The 18,225-nt window shown below is 43.3% G+C and overlaps 1 protein-coding gene across 1 annotated transcript in view; it reads left to right on the forward strand.

The window, feature by feature from the left end:
• The window catches only part of Frmd4b (FERM domain containing 4B), a 158,515-nt gene that overhangs the window by 92,931 nt on the left and 47,359 nt on the right, over positions 1–18,225 (forward strand). The window contains exons 8-10 of the mRNA XM_013010360.1: positions 15,233–15,316; positions 16,442–16,507; positions 16,685–16,874. Coding sequence (XP_012865814.1) covers positions 15,233–15,316; positions 16,442–16,507; positions 16,685–16,874 — 340 coding nt within the window. The remainder of the gene's footprint in view (positions 1–15,232; positions 15,317–16,441; positions 16,508–16,684; positions 16,875–18,225) is intronic.

Genomic DNA, 18,225 nt, shown 5'->3' on the forward strand with positions numbered 1-18,225 from the left:
TTCCTTCCTTCCTTCCTTCCTTCCTTCCATCCTTGTCTCACTTGTAGCTTAGGCTGCTCTCCACATTTGTGATCCTCTGGCCTCAGCCTCTACCGGAATGCTTAGAGAGCCCGGATTACAGGCACACAGCACCACACCCAGCTTTCCCTCTTTTTTCAAATTTAACATTTCCAAAGCTCCAGTCACTCAGCAATTTCCAGGCTGCCCTACCACCTCCAGTGCCGCCTCCCTTCATCCTTCATTTACATCACCGTGCCGTCTCGCACCCTCTCGGTGGATTTCCCCTCCTACCCCTTTTTCTGGCTGGCACCCAGCTCCCCGCTCTCCTTTTCTTTTCCCTGGAGCCTGGTTTTCTCAGCCCTCATTCTCCAGCTGACTGTGAGAGTAAGCGTGCGCATATTGCTTACGCTAGCCACCAAGTGTTTACATTATCTAAAACATCAGTGCCCGGATCCCATTCAATCCTACCACAATAGCTCTCCTCCCCACTTAACCAAGTATTAGCAGTGAAGGTCAGGCCCCTGGGGATTAGGCCCCACAGCCCAGATCTCAGTTCTGACGCTATTGTCCTGTGCCACCGCCGCTGGCACATAACCACCAGTCCCCTTCCTGAGGCTCAGCCGATCGTAGTCTTTACTTCTGAAACCTGGTACCGTTTCACACTACACAGACACCTACTGCTCCTCCACACCCCATACTGGCAGTTTGACTTGCCCCCTGGCCTGTCCTGGTTTTTTACCTTTATAGTTTTGCTCAAACTCTTCTTCCAAGAATGCAGTTCAAATCAGCAGCAACTCCTCCCCCCCCCCACCCCTTGGCACTCGGCCATACTTCCTTCAATCTTTTCAAGTTAACATCCTAACTAGTAGGGAGCCCTGCACTCTGGAAATTAATTAAAATCATGGAATGGGGACTTCCATTTTCTTTACATCGCTGAGAGTCTGCATTTCCAAGCCAGCTCTTGCTCTGCAAAAGACAGCGAGCTACTCTGGTGACACAACCCTGGCACTGGGAGAGAGTCCCTGCAAGCTGACCCAGTAGGCTTTATCACTGAGCCGCCAGCCGCTCCGAGGGTCTGTAAAAGCAAGGGGGCTTTATTTAGTTTTGTGTCTAAGATCTTGAATGCTGCAGGTTACGAAAGTAACCTGTGTGATTAGGGTGTTTCTGATGATAAGAAAAACAAAACGAGCGAGTCCAATTTTCACTCTGGTCAGAATGAGACTGAGAACGCCCCCCTTCCAATGGGAAGGAAGCAGTCTCACTTTACAGCTGTGCTATAAAACCACCGCTCTTCCCATGGGAAAGGAACGTCTTTGGTCCCCAAGAGTAATTAATGGAGAAGAAAAATCAGAAATGAACCCCCACCTTCGTTTTTGTACCTCTAGACTACTTAGCAGCTTTTGAGTATAATTCCATTTACGTGACCTTTAAAGTCAGTTACAACAGGAAAAAATCATGTCCAAGGGCAGGCTAGGCACTGAATCACCTAGGAAATAATAGTGAGGAAGGAAGTTTAACTTGCTTGGGTTCAAATCCAGGCCTAGCCACTTGATAGATAACTACAGGTAACTTACCCTCTCTGGAATTCAGTTTGCCTCAATTAAAATCACATTGTTAATTCACATTATATAATATATATTTATACTTATTTATATACGGCTGGTAGTGAGGCTTGAACTCTGGGCCTGGGTGCTATCCCTGAGCCTCTTTGTTCTCAAGGCTAGTGCTCTACTGCTCTAGCCACGGTGCCACTTCCTGCTTTTTCTGAGTAGTTTTTTTGAGATAAGAGTCTCAGGGATTTTCATGCCCAGGCTGGCTTTGAACTGCAGTCCTCAGATCTCAGTCTGGGATTACAGGCATGAGCAACCAGTGCCCGACTTTAACACTGTATTTTTAATAGCAGCATTGTTGTTGCTGCTGTTATCAGTACCTTTAACCCGCACAGAAACCTTGTGAGGATAGGAACAATTACTGTTCCAATTTTATAGGTAGAAACACTCTGCTGCATGACTGGAGTGTGGCCTACAGGGGCACAAAGTTTATGTACTTTACCACTGCTCAGAGTGAACCTTGTATTGCAAAAGAAACACACATTTGTAAGAATCATTCCCTTCTTTACTGGCAAAATAAAGACAGAAATTGAACATTTATGACTATTTTCAGGACAGGACTCCAATGAATCAACAAAAGTTATTTTGTTGGTGGTTGTGGGGCTTAAACTCAGGGCCTAGGCACAGTTCCTGAGCTCTTTCACTCAAGGCTAGCACTCTACCACTTAGAGCTACAGTGCCACTTCTGGTTTTTAAGTGGATAATTGGAGATAAGAATCTCACAGACTTTCCTGCTTGATTGGCTCTGAACGGTGATCCTCTGATCTCAGCCTCCTGAGTCACAAGGATTACAGGTGTGGGCTACCATGCCTGGCAACAAAACACTTGTGTGAGCAAAACAACCAACCAACTCCCAGTGGGGAAATGATGTTCTCTCTAATATTTGGTTAAAACTTAGACAAAAAAAAAATCTCTACATTTTCTTCTCTAAACTTTCAGTCTGCTCATTTACACAGTGAAATTTTCAGGATGGGACCTGCTGGCAGCATTTTCCATACTTCTTTCTTCCTGATGTCTAAGCATCTTGCTGGCCCAGTGTCCTGTGGACTTCCTTTATAACCTGAGCCTTACTTTTCACAGCTACATGAAAGCAGAAAACCACATGTAGCTCACAGGGGCTCTCTCTCCCTTGACCTGTTTGGGTGCTCTAGGTGCTTCTCCCCTGGAATGGACCAGGCCACAGCACTCCTGACTGCTTGGTGGGACTAGACTGGAGCTCAGCCTCTTTGTCCTAGCCCCACAGTGGCTGGCTAGGCCTTTGGCTTGTACAGCATTTGGTACAAATAGAAGCAGGACCTGAACTCCTTGCACTTCTCAGATGCCTCCAGAATTACTTAGAGCTCAGAGATGACTTGGGGTAAGGAAATCCACACTCCCTCCCTCATAAGCATTTCAGTGCATGATGGTGTGTTCTAGAAGGACTGAGTGATAACACAACACATAACATAATCCAGTGTGTTAGCTGCATTCAGATGGCTAATACGCTTAATCCAGGTTTTGTGTGGTCAGGAAGGACACACTGAGTCGCACATGCACCTGGAGAATTCAAGTTGGCCATAAGTAAGTTTTTTGGTTTTGTTTTTTGTTTTTTTTTTTTGGGGGGGTCCAGTTGTGGGGCCTGAACTCTGTGCCTGGGCACTGTCCCTCAGCTTTTCAGCTCAAGGCTAGCACTCTACCACTTGAGCCACAGTGCCACTTCCGGCTTTTTTCTTTTTGCTTATGTGGTACTGAGGAATCGAACCCAGAGCCTCAGGCGTGCAAGGCAAGCACTCTACCACTGAGCCACCTTCCCAGCCCCATAAGTAAGTTTTTACTTATCTAATAAGAATTTTTCTAGGAGAGGAAGAGAGGTAACTTTCCATTCTTTGGCAGGAAAACATGTGCTCATTTTCTGACTCTAGAGTTGAGTTAGAACTCAACTTTTGAGCTATAACTCCACTTCTGGTTTTCTGGTGGTTAATTAGAGAGAACAGTCCCACCAACTTTCCTGCCCAGTCTGGCTTTGAACCATGATTCTCAGATCTCAGCCTCCTGCAGAGCTAGCTAGGATCACAGGCATGAACCACCAGTGCCCAGCCCATTGATTTCATTTTTAAGAATATAGGTCTATAATTATTGTACTTTGTCATGCAACTAATCACCATTTAACATTTTGTAAAATAAAAACTCACTAAGTCCATACCTTTTAAAAGTTCTCTACTCTCTTGCTGGAGTACTTAGCAACCATCAATTTACATTTGATGAGGTAAAATATTTTTGTGTTCAATATTTATGGATTTTCACATTCACCACTTCCTAGCCAAGATCGTTCGTACAGATAGTATTTCTTCTACCAGATATTAAAAGAGTTGAAGCTTCAAAGGAGAAAATGATCTGAGTCTTCAACAAGTTGGCTAGCGTTTAGGAAAAATCTCTCCTCACATTTTCATTCTGCTTTGACATTCTTTCAAGTTCAAAAAAAGTTTGACAGTTGATCTCCATCAAGCATGCAGATCTCTGAGTCATTTGTTCCCCATGAAAAAAATTGGCTATGAACACAAATGCAATGACAGAGACATTGTATCTGGGGACACTGAACTTTCTAGAACATTAGAATTCCTGCTTCTGGACTGAGAGAGGAACTGCATAGATTGGTCATGACGTCGAAAGACACAATGTTAGGACTCTTCTTCCACTCGTTACCATAGACTCTGAGATTCTGTCAAACCAATTCTGAAACTGCTTATAGTATGGTAGCAAATCAAAATATAGGCTGCTGAAGCTGGGCACTGGTGGCTCACGCCTGTAATCCTAGCTACTCAGGAGGCTGAGATCTGAGGATCGCAGTTCAAAGCCAGCCCAGGCAGGAGAGACCGTGAGACTCCTATCTCCAATAAACCACCAGAAAACCGAAAGTGGCGCTGTAGCTCAAGTGGTAGAGCACTCGCCTTGAGCTGAAGAGCTGAGGGACAGCGCCCAGGCCCAGAGTTCAAGCCCCATGACCGACAAAAAATATATAGGCTGCTGAGGTATGAGGATATTCTAAATATTGATTCCAGCAAACTCTGGCCTTGATCAGCCACAGGGACTTGTTCTCAGTGGCCATCATCCCCCAGGAGCCTGCGTCAAGACCAGGAGGAATCTAGGGTTGGATGTGCTGTGATAGGAAAGGGTGGCGCACATTGCTGAACATAAGCATGTGTCTTCATAATTCTATTCCCAAGAATCCCATCAGACATGTCACTCTTCCTACTTTTACAGTGTGCAAGTCAAGCTCATAAAAGTTAGGTTAGCCAAGACTGCAAAACTAGGAACAGAGAAGTGAGAACTAAATTCATTCTAAATCTCAAACCTTGACTATTGCCCATCACAGGTCTGTGCTGGTAGGTTACCTTTTGATTTTTCACAGTATGTTCTGCCCCTCTCTGTACCAGCCTCTGGTAGAATGATGGGCCAATAGGAACTTGAATTCCTTCCTTCCTTCCTTCCTTCCTTCCTTCCTTCCTTCCTTTCTTCCTTCCTCCTGTATATACATACAGGAAGTATATATGTATGTGTGTACGTATGTACCTCAGATTGATACTAGGACAAAATGACCTTCTGTAAATTATGTAAGTGCAATGCTGAACACTTGTTAAACACAACAAGTACCCACAATGATCGTTTTTTGAAGCTAAAAAGATTTTGTGCATGCCTATGAATTGAGAAGTCCTGAGGAGCTGGGGACTAGAGGCGGCCCAGGAATGCATGCTCATCCTGAGCCTGCTCCCCTGAAAGGAACTTCTGTGTAAAGCTGAAAGGGAAGCCCTGACTTCCCAGAAGTAGTAGGAGAAGTCACTTTAGCTAACCAGACAAGAAGGGCTTAGTCATTTTCTTTTTCCAGTTCTCCCTTTTGCTCTCTGTAAATAACTAGAACTTGACTTGGCTTCAGTTATGAACAAGAAGTGTTTAAATTCCACGAGTGGAACAATGTGCAGTTTTAGGAATGGAAGAAGAGGCAGGTGTAGCTCTAGCTGTTCATCTTCCCACCTCACCCCTTTTCCCTACCTTCCCCCACCATTTCTCCCAGAATTCCCCCTTTCCTCTTCCTGCTGGCCTTGTAGACCTCTCACTAGCTACCACCAGGCCTTGGTAAGTCCTCAGACATGGCTGAGTGTCACAGATGGCCAATCTCTGTGAATTCAGGCATTGGAACATCTTCCTTGGCCAGTTACAGCTGCTCCTTGTTAACTTTTTGTCTGGACAGGTGGCAGGTGAAGAGAGCATCTCATTTTAGCTATTAAGAAATTAGATCAGGAAGTGGCGCTGTAGCTCAAGTGGTAGAGCACTCGCCTTGAGCTGAAAAGCTGAGGGACAGCGCCCAGGCCCAGAGTTCAAGCCCCACGACCGACAAAAAAAAAAAAAAAAGATAAGAAATTAGATCAGTCTACAAGCAGTTTTGCTGTACAGTTGGCAATTGTCAGGAGTTGATACACCCGTAAGTCTCAGGCCTCCTGCTTTTGCCCAAGATCAATGGCAAATGAAAATGCTCATTTGTTTCTTGTCTGCACCCTATCGCAGGCTTGGTATCCCAGCACAGGACTGGAGACAGCTCAGAGGGTAGAAACCTTAGCAGGAATGTTTTTGGGTTTTGTTGTGACCAGAGGTTGGGCATCAGGAATGCCTTTTGTGATTTAAAGATCCTGTGTTGAGCTTCTTTTTTTTTTTAATTTTTTTTATTGTAAAAAATACTGTACAGAGGGGTTACAGTTACAGGAGTAAGACAATGAGTACATTTCCTGTTCAGCATTGTTACTTCCTCCTTCCTTTTTCCCCTACCATCCCTTCCCTCCCCACCTCCCCAACTCCTCTCCTGCCTCCCCTCCCAGCCTCCTCTCCCTCCCCTCCCAGGTTGTAAAGTTTGTTTTCAACATGGTGTCTTCTACATCTCATTGTTACAATGGGTCAACGTGTATACTTATTTCAGCATTTTGTTATTTCCCTTCCCCTCCTCAAATTAAAAAAAAATGTTTATACAAGATATAGGGCACTGGAATCAAATACAGTGAAAATGGGTTATACCGTGTGGGAAGAACATGGAAAAGAAACAACAAAAAAAAATCACATAGTACATTATAAAAACATTAAAAACAATAGCAAAAAAGAAAAAAAACCCACTTATGTTCCTATCTTGGAACTTAATATCTTCTTATATTGTCGTATGTACATAGCTTTTGACCTTTTCTGCTTGTCCTGGACATATACTTGTTATTGCAAATAAGGGAAACCATGGGGCTTATGATTCTTTGGGCCTGGATTACTTAATATAATTTTTTCTAAGTCTTTCCATTTCCTAACAAATGGGGCACTGTGATTCTTTCTGATGGAGGCATAGAATTCCATTGTGTGTGTGTGTGTATGTGTGTGTGTGTGTATATATATATATATATATATATGTGTGTGTGTGTGTGTGACATTTTCTTGATCCATTCATCTACTGGGGGGCATCTGTGTTGAGCTTCTTGTAGGAAGTAGTTTGGTCTCTGTTTATTCTGCTTAAAGCAATTGGGTTTGCTTGCTATTGTTGCTCATTTTAAAACATTTTTTAAAAAAATTTTGTTTTTTCAAGATTATCATTTTAGTAGGTATCCAAAGAGATTTCAATTTAACATGTCAATATGACAGCAATGAGTACAATGCATCTTGATTAATGTCACCCTTCCATCATGCTTTCCCACCTCTCCCAACCCCACGCATACTCCCAATTTACCTGCTTCCACTTTCACATATTAAAATGTTCTTTAAACTAAATTTGATATATATATATGTATATATTTTATTCATTTTATTTTATTTTTTCACTACTGGAAGATGGCGATAGACCACAGGTTTGGTTTGGTTTGGTTTGGTTCAAGAAATACTGAGAGATACTTGTTGTCTCTGTTCACATCCCTTAGGCAGCTAATCCAGTTTGGGTTAATCCAGTTTAATCTGAAAGGCAGATGGTCACCACCCAAAAAGCCTACGTATTCTGGTGGAATTAATTATAGTGCATCAGAATTATGGCTTCTGAAGCCTCCAGTGGAACTGGCCTCTCTTCACCTTGCTCCCTCTGTTCCTTCCTTCCTTGTCTTCTGTTCCTTATTTGCAGAGCCATGGACCAAAGGGACAAAGTATCTAAAGCATAGACTTGGAATCAGGTTGGCTACTTCCTGCTGTGAGGTTTAAATCTTGGTTTTCACATCTGTGAACGAGGCATGTCAATGATAATAAGCATAACAAGCTTTGGGCTGGCCCCTGCCACCCAGTAATAGCTCATAAGTGTGAGCTGTTGTCTTGTGCCAGCCTCCTGTTGGTGGATTAAGTGACAGCAAGGTCTCCTTTAATCTCCTGAAACTGACCTTCACTGCCCACCTAAACGGCTCCACCCCCACCTCCCTGGCCACTTCTCCCATTTCAAATGATTGTTTCCTGTCTCTGTGTTGAAAAGGGGGCTGTTTTTATTTCTGTTTATTCAGTTACAGTGACTCTTACATTTGGTAAGTAGGAATTGTTGGTCCATACCTTCAACCTTTCTCATTCAGGTGGTATAGAGCCTGCATTTCAAATAGGTTCTCAACCGAGTGTTATTACTGCTGCTGCTGCTGGTTATAATGAGGGTACAAGGACATGGTCCTTGACTGAGGACAGGGTGATAAATGGACAGAATAAGACTCAAGTGAGCTGGAGGCATGACTGAGTGGTAGAGTACCTGCCTAGTGAGCATAAGGCCCTGAGTTCAAATTTAAATTATATTGGGGGGGGGGTGATCGGAAGTGGATAGAAGAGGAGAGAAAGGAAGGAGGGAAGGAAGGAGAAAAGGAAGGAAGGAAGGAGAAAAGGAAGGAAGGAAGAAAGGGAAGGAAGGAAGGAAGGAAGACATTGAATACTTCTGATCTACCAAACGTCTCAGCTTTTCAGCCCCTTCCACAGTGGAGTATTGACTGTTGACTCCAGTTGACTCTGGCTGGCTGACTATAGAGAGATGTGTAACATCCAACCACATATCACTAGCCCTGGAAAAGAAAGAACCACTGGTTGTGGCTTCCCCAAGTGAACCTTTGCTAGCAATGGTGAGTGGCCACGTGATCTAAGATTTGGTTTCAGTCCCCATCACTGGGAGGCAGAGAGCTTTAATGGAAAATACTGGACCTGCAGTTGCTGTTCATTAACTCAAAAAGCAGATTTTTTTTTTCTTTTAAGGCAGGGCAAATTGAAGTTAATCTGGCATCTGCCAAGTAAAACACTGTCCTGAGCAAACAAGTAGGTTGTCTTAAACTGCTTACCACCCAGGTGTTAATGGGCCAGCAGTGTAATCAATGGACTTGGTGTTTGTACATAGAAATCCAGATCCTTTTATTAATTACATGTTTAGGCAAGTTGTCATCCTTAAATACTGGAGTTCATTCAAATGACTTAAAAGTTAAGTTGGCATTTGTTGTGCCTCTTTACCAGATATTAAATGCACCTATCTGTTAGGAATGTGAATCCTCTTCTATCCCTTTGTTATAGTTGAAAACAGGTTCCTAGCAAGCATAGATAAGAAATGGCTGAGCATCAGAACCTAAACGAGACAACTACAAGACAGGCAAAGGTGCCTAATAACAGTTAAGTTTTTCATTTACTTGAATCACATTTAGTGGAATTCCTCGTCATGAGAACTTGCCCAGGCCCTTCCAGGTCCCTTTACAACTCTTTCACCTCCCCTCCCCTCCCCTCCCCCCCTCCCCTCCCTGCTCCTCACCTTCCCTTCCTTCCCCTCTCCTCCTTTCTCTTTCCCTTCCCTTCTCTCCCTTCCCTTCCTTTCTCTTTTCTCTCCTTTCCTTTCCCCTTCTTTCATTTCCTTCCCCTTCCTTTTCCATCTCTGTCCTTTCCTCCTTTTTCTTTTTCTTCATGTCTCTTTCTTTTGGCAGAACTGGAAGTTGAACACAGGATTTCTTTATTGCTAGACAGGTGCTCAAGTCACATGCTTGAGTCACAAGCTTCATCCTTTTGCTTTTACTTTGGTTTTCAGATAAGGTCTGGTGCTAACTTTCCCCAGGCCCCTCTCAGACCATAATCCTCCTATCTCTGCCTCTAGTGTAACTGGGATTAGAGGCATGTGTTACTACTTCTAGCACCCTTTAATTAATTTCTGATAATATTTAGGCTACTCATATTTATCAGTGATAAGCCTGAGACTGTCTACAGTGTTCAAGCAGCCATTTCACCATAGCTTTTTTACATCGACATGTACATTTTCGAGTTATGTGTAGATGAATAAAATAAAGCCTGTCCCAAGTTAACTTTTTAAAGTACTTAAGTCATTTGTTATTTAACATGCACTCTTTATGTACCTTTGCCCTGGGTTGCAGGTAATAAAGATCTTTGGCACTGATAATAGAATAGAGTTTGGGACTGGGCCTGGACTTTTTTTTTCTTGTCCCATGTAGCCTGTCCCAGAAACCTTGGAACGCCTAACCATAGATAGTAATGGTGGTGTTTTCTGCTAACAAGTGCAATTTGCTAATTGCCGACGCTCCCTTCCACTCCAGCCTCTAAATGGCAGGTGGCTGATTGTTGTTGCTTTGAGCAAGCAGGTGCACACATTTGCTGGGGGTGGATGGCTTTTTCCACACAAGTGCTCTAGCGTACATAAAGGGTGGCTTTGGTGTGGCCAACCATGTGGCTTTCCCCAGAATGGGTGGGGATGGCACATTCCTTTAGGGCTTTGGAGGTCAGTGAAGACAAACACAGCCTATGGTAGGGCGCTTGAGAAAGACCAAAGGAATCAACGCCTGAAAGTATAGTTGCAGTGGCTGAATGCAGGGTCAGGGTTGCTTCTTTCCAGAAGGCCTAAGGGCAGAGCTCTGCCTGGGAAATCAGGTAAAATGCAGGCAAGCTCTTAGGTTAACGTCTGAATTCCTGCTGAGGTGATGGAGAGAAGCAGTTGCTGTTTTGGTTCCCTAAGTAACAAGGGATGGAGATTTATGGGCATTCTCTCTGGCTACGGCCTGGAGAACACCGTCTCCCCTGGCAATCTGGTCAAGTGTGTCTTTGCAATAACATATGCCTTGCCACTGGGGTCAGGAATGTCCAGACAGGAGGAGTGTATTTATTGCTAGTGAAAGGCAGAGACATCCCCGATGGAGACCCACTCACCTCCCAGCTGCTCTGGAGCCCTCCCTCTGGCCTCTGAGGTTGATCCTGATTCATATAAACCATCCTGCCTGTCCCGCCATCTGGGGGAAGGGAGGGTGCTAAAACCAGGCCTGGCTGTCTCTGCAAACTCCGTGGATCTCATCAGGCTCAGGCTTCCGGGCAAATTCCCCAGGAGGAAGAACAGATAATCACTCAGCTACTGGCTATCCACTGAAACGTGAAATTCTGTTTGGTCCTAAGCTCTAAGAATGATGGGAATTAACCCTCTGGGATGATGTGCCAGTGTTACAAACAACTCTGATGGATTCGCTTGGTGGTCAGTACGTTGGAAAGTTTGTAACATGTACGTACAGTGAGAAGGAACAACAGAGATAATGTGCACAGCCCAGAGGAATGTGGCCAGGGCTTTAGCCTGGCCACCACCGCTGCCATTGTGTTTCATGTATGCCTTTCCCATGCTAGTACAATGGCTTTTCTGTCCTCAGAGATAGTCTGACTATGCTACATATTTTCTTGTTTTCATTGCCCTTCCTTCCTTCCTTCCTTCCTTCCTTCCTTCCTTCCTTCCTTCCTTCCTTCCTTCCTTCTTTCCTTCCTTCCTTCTCTCTTTCTTTTGTTCTCTTTCTATCTCCTTCTTTCTTCCTATCTCCTTCTTTCTTTCTTTCTTTTCCTTCCTTCCTTCCTTTCTTTCTTTCTTTCTTTCTTTCTTTCTTTCTTTCTTTCTTTCTTTCTTTCTTTCTTTCTTGTTTTGAATCCAGATACAGGATCTTAATCTGTAGCCTAGGCTGGGCTAGAACTCCCTTTTAAAAGCTGGCCTCAAACCCCTGCCTGTGCCTCTCCAGAGCTGAGATTACAGGCAAGTACCACCTTAGCCCACTGTGGGATATTTATCTAGGGTCTTGCTTTTTGGCTCAGTATTTGTGAGCTTCATCCATGTCATATGTAGCTATCATCTGTTCTTAATGCCTGGTATTCTGCCATGTGAATTCACTACAGTTTTATTATTTCTCCTGCTATGGGATATTTGGTGTTTTCCTTTTTTGTCTCATTGCAAAGAATGTTCTTCTAAACTTTATTCTTTTAAAAAAATACATAGATGATAGATGGATAGATAAATAGATACCTTAGTAGAAAAAATTAAAATGAAAAAGCAGGGTGCAATGGCTCCTTCAAATAATACCAGCTACTTAGGAAGCAGAAAAGAACAGGTCAGCCCAGGCAAAAAGTTAGTAAGTTTCCACTTCAGGCAATAAACTAGGCCTTGTGGCATGTACCTGTCATCCCAGCTCTGTGGGATGAATCAAGTTCCAGACCCTACCCTCAGACAAAAATGTGAGACATTATTTGAAAGACAAAGCAAAAAGGGCTGGGCTGGAAGCCTGGCTCAAGTGGTAGAGCACCTACTTAGTAAGTGCCAGGCACTGAATTCTTTCTTCAGTGCTAGAGAGAGAGAAGGGCTAGTGATATAGCTTGTGATAGAGCACTTACCTGGCGTGTATGAGACTCTCGAGTTCAATCCCAAACATTGGGGGAGGGGGGACGGGGAATCAGTAGGCTTTGAAAAGCAAAGCATCAAAGAAATCAAGAAAAATAAATGTTAATTCTGGGAGTTGACAGTTGACCTTTAATATGAATAAGTTGGATTGTAATATTTTGATTTTCCGGAAGCCCAAACCAGTTTCCCAAGACTGTCAGCATGATTAAGCTGCACCACTCAGATTTCAAATGAATAGAGAGATTTATTCTTATGTAAGTACAGGAGCCAAGTGACTTTTATTTCCTGTAATATTTAGAAAGCAAGATCTTTCATCTTTAAGAAGAGCTACCACCCTGGTTTCGAAATGTAACATCAATGGGTGCAAATCACAGTGGCCCCAAGCTAGGCAGAAAGTCTCACTATCTCTTCTTATAAAAAGACAGGAAGTTTATGTAACATCTGCTCAGTGGGTTCACTTTTGCTGGGCTGCAGCTTGTCAGGAGACAAGTTGATAGAACCAGAAAACAAACTTTCTGTAGCTACTGGAGGAGGAGCAGTTAAACAGCAGAATAGGAAAGAGCAATCTCTAAACCTGCCCAGCAGTATGTGGGCCAAACCTATTTGGAGGCCATGTGCCTATATCCCCAGTTAGATCTGGGTGTAACAATTGATTGGTGAGGGCTGAGTGCTTTGCTTTGGAAGGAAATTCAATTTGGGTTCAAGTTCAGTCCTCTACTTGGTTCATCAGCTTTGGTATCATGATTCACATTGGAGCAAACTCAGGAAAGTGAATGTAAAGACACACAAGTGATGGATTCAAATCTTATCAGCATTTTCTTTGGTAGCTGGGAAAGGGGATGAAAGGCAAAAATGGTCCGACCCTGGGATTCTGACAATCAGAAGGTAGAACTTGAGCTCAAGGCTGTTAGCTCACATCTGTCACGTTGGCTACTTGAGTGGCTAAGAATGGGAAGATTGTGGTCTGAGGCCACCCAAGGCAAAGAAGTTTATGATATCCCCCTTTCCAGCTTATAGCTGGGCTCTGTGGAACCTCATCCGAAGCTATATAGGAGAATCGTAGTTCTAGGCCAGTCAGGGCAAAAAAGGACTATGAGACTCCATCTTAACAGAAAGGTGCTAGGCATGGTTGCATTCGCCTGTCATCCCAGCTAGGATGAAAAGCTTAATATAGAAGAATAGCAGACTAGGCACTCACCCAGGCAGGAAGCAAGACCCTATCTCAAAATTAATCAGCACAAAGCCATGACTCAGTGATAGAGTGCCTTCCTGGCAAACACAAGGCCCTGATATCAAACCCCAGTTGCTACAGAGGAATTTAAAAAATGGAGCAAGTGTGTTCATCTCTCTAAACCTCACACTTTCCAGAAAAGCACTGGTAATAGTAATGTGTTACACAGGGAAGGCTTGTGATGAGGAAAATAATGCCCATAAATATGCCACAGACTGCCTGGTACTCAGATACTTTCCAACATAGAGAAGCCAGTGGTTGATAATAGGATGCAGTGGGAGATAAGGAGAGGAAGAGTTGGCACTAAACTGTGGGTGAACAGACCTTAGAGTCATGTTTGTTTCTCCATAGACCAGCTCCTTAAATACTTCAGGCAGCTGGGCACTGATGACTATAATCCTAGCTACTCAGGAAACTGAGATCTAGGATCATGGTTCAAAGCCAGCCCTGGCAGGAAAGTCCTTGAAACCCTTATCTCCAGTTAACCACCAGAAAACCAGATGTGGAGCTGTGGCTCTAAGTGGTAGAGTACTAGCCTTGAGCAAAGGAGCTCAGGGACAGTACCTAGACCTAGAGTTCAAGTCCCAGGACCAACCAAATAAAACAAAAGCAAAAAAAAAAAAAAAAAAAACTTGGGACAGTGAAAGAGTATTTTGTATCATCCTTGCAAGAGCAGCCATAAATGGCATTTTATTTATTTATTTACTTATTTATTTATGGTCAGTCCTGGGGCTTCAACTCAGGCCTGGGTGCTGTCCCTGAGTTTTTTCATTCAAGGCCTACCACTCTACTTCTTTGAGTGACAGCACCACTTCTAGTTTTCTGATGGTTAATTGAAGATGAGAGTTTCATGGATTTTCTTCCTAGGCTAGGTTTGAACTGTGGTCCTAGATCTCAGCCTCCTGAATAGTCAGGATTACAGGCATGAGCCACCGGCACCGGGCAAATGTCTCTCAATGCTTATTTCTTTTTTTGTTTGAACTCAGGGCCTTGTGCTCTTGCTTAGTTTTGTTTTGTTTTTGTTTTTTCACTCAAGGCTGGCACTTTGCCACTTCTGGCTTTTTAACTTTTAATTGGAGATAAATCTCTTGGATTTTTCTACTAGGCTGATTTCTAAACCAAGATCCTCAGATCTCATCCTCCTGAGTAGCTAAGATTATAGGAATGAGCCTCAGGTCCCCACCCTGTCCACCCTTTTTTAACTTTCACAAAGATCACACCTTTCTCTTGGCAACTGGGATTTTATTATTTTGTAATTAGAGAATGGCTAAGGTACCTTTTGGTACATGTGGTGTCATTTGAGAGATACTTTTGAGTTTACTAGAAACCCATTTTCCAGTCTTGTTCTATTGCAGGGAGTTCCATAGAATGGGATTGTGATACTAGAATTCCAATCTGGTGACTATTTCACAGCCACTAAACATAATGAGGAGGACACTATAGGAATGTGAAGAGGTACACAATGGATTGTAAAGAAGGCTGTGGAAAAATACAGTTAAAAATGCACAATTCTGATCATTAGCTAATAAAATAGGTCCATGCAGAAAATACTATAAACATCAAAGGATCATCCTTTGACTTGGTTATCCAAAATTCCAGAGCTGTTACTAGCTGGAACACTAGCTTCTAAGTGACTATAGTATGTTGCAAGAGCCCAAGGTACTGTGATTACTTCTTTAGGTCTCATTCCCTTGGTGACCAACTTGGATGACATTTTAGAGAACACTATCTGACATTACCATGTTGTGTTTCTTTTAGTGATGAAAATGCCAGGAAAGATTTGAAGACACTGCCAGTCTTTCCTACCAAAACCCTCCAGGAGCATCCCTCACTTGCTTACTGGTAAGCCAACAGAACTCCTGGCCAGGCCTCCATCAGCCTCCATCGGCTCCATTCATTTCCCATGTGTGTTTGTTAGGAAATCGAAAGCCCTAGGTGAGAGAAAGAGCAACCCTATCCATCCTGTGTATCACAGCTGCTGTAGGGGAGACTCGATTCTTGCACTGAGAGGGTCTCATCAAATGCCACTGAATGGGAGTGATGCTAGAACACATGTCTTGAGTTGTTTGCAGAGTCCCTTGTCTGTGGAGTGTACGTCTAGGTGAGCACATGCTCAAATATGTGCTATCACTGTGTGTGGCACTGCCTTAGTCTTGTGTGGCCCACGTATTAGGAAATACAGACCTCTTGGTCAGAGCTTCCTTTACTGAGTTGTTCTAGTTCGCATTTTAATATACATAGTACTCATTTTCCATCTTTTCCCCCCAATTCCATCTTGGTGATTCTAGGGATTAAACTCAGGGCCTCTAGCTTGCTAGGCAAGTACTCAATTTTATTAAATTCCATGAAAAATTCACTTCCCATTGAAAAGTTGATCTCATTTTCCTTCTCTTGGAAATGACAGTTTTGAAAGTAGGAATCCATATTTAAAAAAAACAACACTCAAAGATAAAGATCCTAATGGAAGCCAGGTGCCTGTGGCTCACGTCTGTCATCCTAGCTACTCAGGAGGCTGACATCTGAGGATGTTGGTTCAAAGCCAGCCTGGCAGAAAAGTCCCTGTGAGACTTTTGTCTCCAATTAACCACTCAAAAAAGCCAGAAGTGGTGCTGTGGCTGAACGTGATACACCGCTAACCTTGAACATGAAGAGGCTCAAGGACAGTGCCCAGGCCTCAAGTTCAAGCCCCACAACCACCACCAACAACAACAAGATCCTAATGGAATTGATCACGTGACAGGGTGCAGGTATCTCTATGGTAGGGAAACAACATGGCTTCTAACTGTGTTGCTGAAGGTTTGCCCACCCAAGCTTCCAGGCAGGGCCAGAGAAGCAGAAAATAGAATTTGGTCTCAGAAAAGCATGTGTCTCCTGTGAAAATCATGTCACCTTGCAAAACAAAATAAAGCATGTGTCACCTTTGATAATATCATATGTCATCTTACGTCTAATATCTCTGCTTTACAGTGAGGACAGAGTGATCGAGCACTATTTGAAAATTAAAGGTTTGACTCGAGGTCAAGCTGTGGTGCAGTAAGTACCTTCCTTTCTTCTTGCTCTGGTAGCATTTTTAATGTTTCTGCTTAAAGAAGTCATTTGAACTTACTTTTGTTGAGTAGTTGGCTGTGAACCTAGATTGCTTTTGGTTAGAAATGAAAAAAAGAAGAAAATGTATTGGGTTATCACATGTTTTGGGGGTCCCTCATTCAGCCGCCTGCCAGGTACCAAAAAGGAGAGAGACAGGCCAAATGTTGGAGAGGATGGGGTAACAGGGAGGGCTGTGGTGAATCAGAGAACTTCTGCCGAGGCTGAAGCAAGAGGACTTAGCTTCAGAGTTCAGGCATCAAGTGCTGCTACTGGGTCCTCTTATACTTTCACAGACAAGCTGGGAAGTCAGCGTGTAGGTCTGCTTTGGGCCAGGCACACAGTCTATTGGTGTTAGAAAAACATGGCTCACCTTTCCTTACAACTCATATTTCTTGGACCTAATGTCATTTTTTTTTTTATCATACCAACCCTTGAGCCTGAAGGCAGAAAGCAGAAGTCAGCCGTGTTAAAGCTGAATCCTGACATTTTTCACTCTGCTCCCATTCTCTGAGCTGGAGGTGGAGAGGAGGGATAAGGAGAGGGAGGGAAAGGAGGGAAGAAAAGGAAAGGAAGGGCAGTGTCTCTGTAGATTTTTGTTTGGCTACTCAGGACATTGCCAAGTGTCTCTGCCTCTCTTGATCATTGTGATGTGGCTGCAAATAGGAGACTTTTGTTACTTGGTCATTAAGAATCCATTCAGCCTGTGGAGTCTTAAGTTACTTTTCCTGGCTGGTACAGTTAAGTGCCATATACATATTTACTTAATCTCTTACATTTATGTACATGTAGCGTATTTACTTTAAAAATTATTAAGTTACTAGTTACAGCATACTGAGAAATTAATCTTTAAGATGTCATTTTTTTTTTTTTTTGTCGGTCGTGGGACTTGAACTCTGGGCCTGAGCGCTCAAGGCGAGCGCTCTACCACTTGAGCTACAGCGCCACTTCCAACATGTCATTTTTAAAGGGTCCTAGAGCCAGGATACTGAGACTCACATTTCTAATTTTAGCTACTCAAAGAGGCTAGATCTGGAGGATTATGGTCCAAACCCAGCCCAGGCAAAAAGTCTACAATACTCCATCTTCGGTTAATAGCAAAATACCTAACTAGAGGCATGGCTCAAGTGATAGATTGACAGCTAAGCAAGTGAGCCAAGCAAGAGTAAGACCCTGAGTTCAAACTCTAGTCCTGCAAGAAAAGAAAGGGAGGAAAGGAGGAAGGAACGAAGGAACGAAGGAAGGAAGGAAAGAAGGAAGGAAGGAAGGAAGGAAGGAAGGAAGGAAGGAAGGAAGGAAAGAAGGAAGGAAGGAAGGAAGGAATAGGGGACAAAGTAAACAGGAACAGGTTTCTTGAGGATAGAGTCCATTACAAAGTCTCAAAGGGAAGGTAAAACTAGCCAATGATGCCAACATTGCCATAAATGTTTATTTGGGGAGGGGAATTATTATTATTATTATTGTGAAAAAACTGTACAGAAGGGTTACAATTACATGGGCAAGATAATGAGTACATTTGTTATCAAGCATTGTAGCCTCCTCCTTTGTTTCCCATCCCTTCCAAGCCTCCCTCCCCACCCGGGAATTATTATTTTTAAGTCAGATTTGCAGCCATAAAATTTCATTCTTTTAAAGTATATATTTCTAAGAATTTTGCAACCTTAACT

Source organism: Dipodomys ordii, unplaced genomic scaffold (assembly GCF_000151885.1).
Source record: "Dipodomys ordii isolate 6190 unplaced genomic scaffold, Dord_2.0 Scaffold12, whole genome shotgun sequence".
NCBI classification, from domain to species: Eukaryota; Metazoa; Chordata; class Mammalia; order Rodentia; family Heteromyidae; genus Dipodomys; species Dipodomys ordii.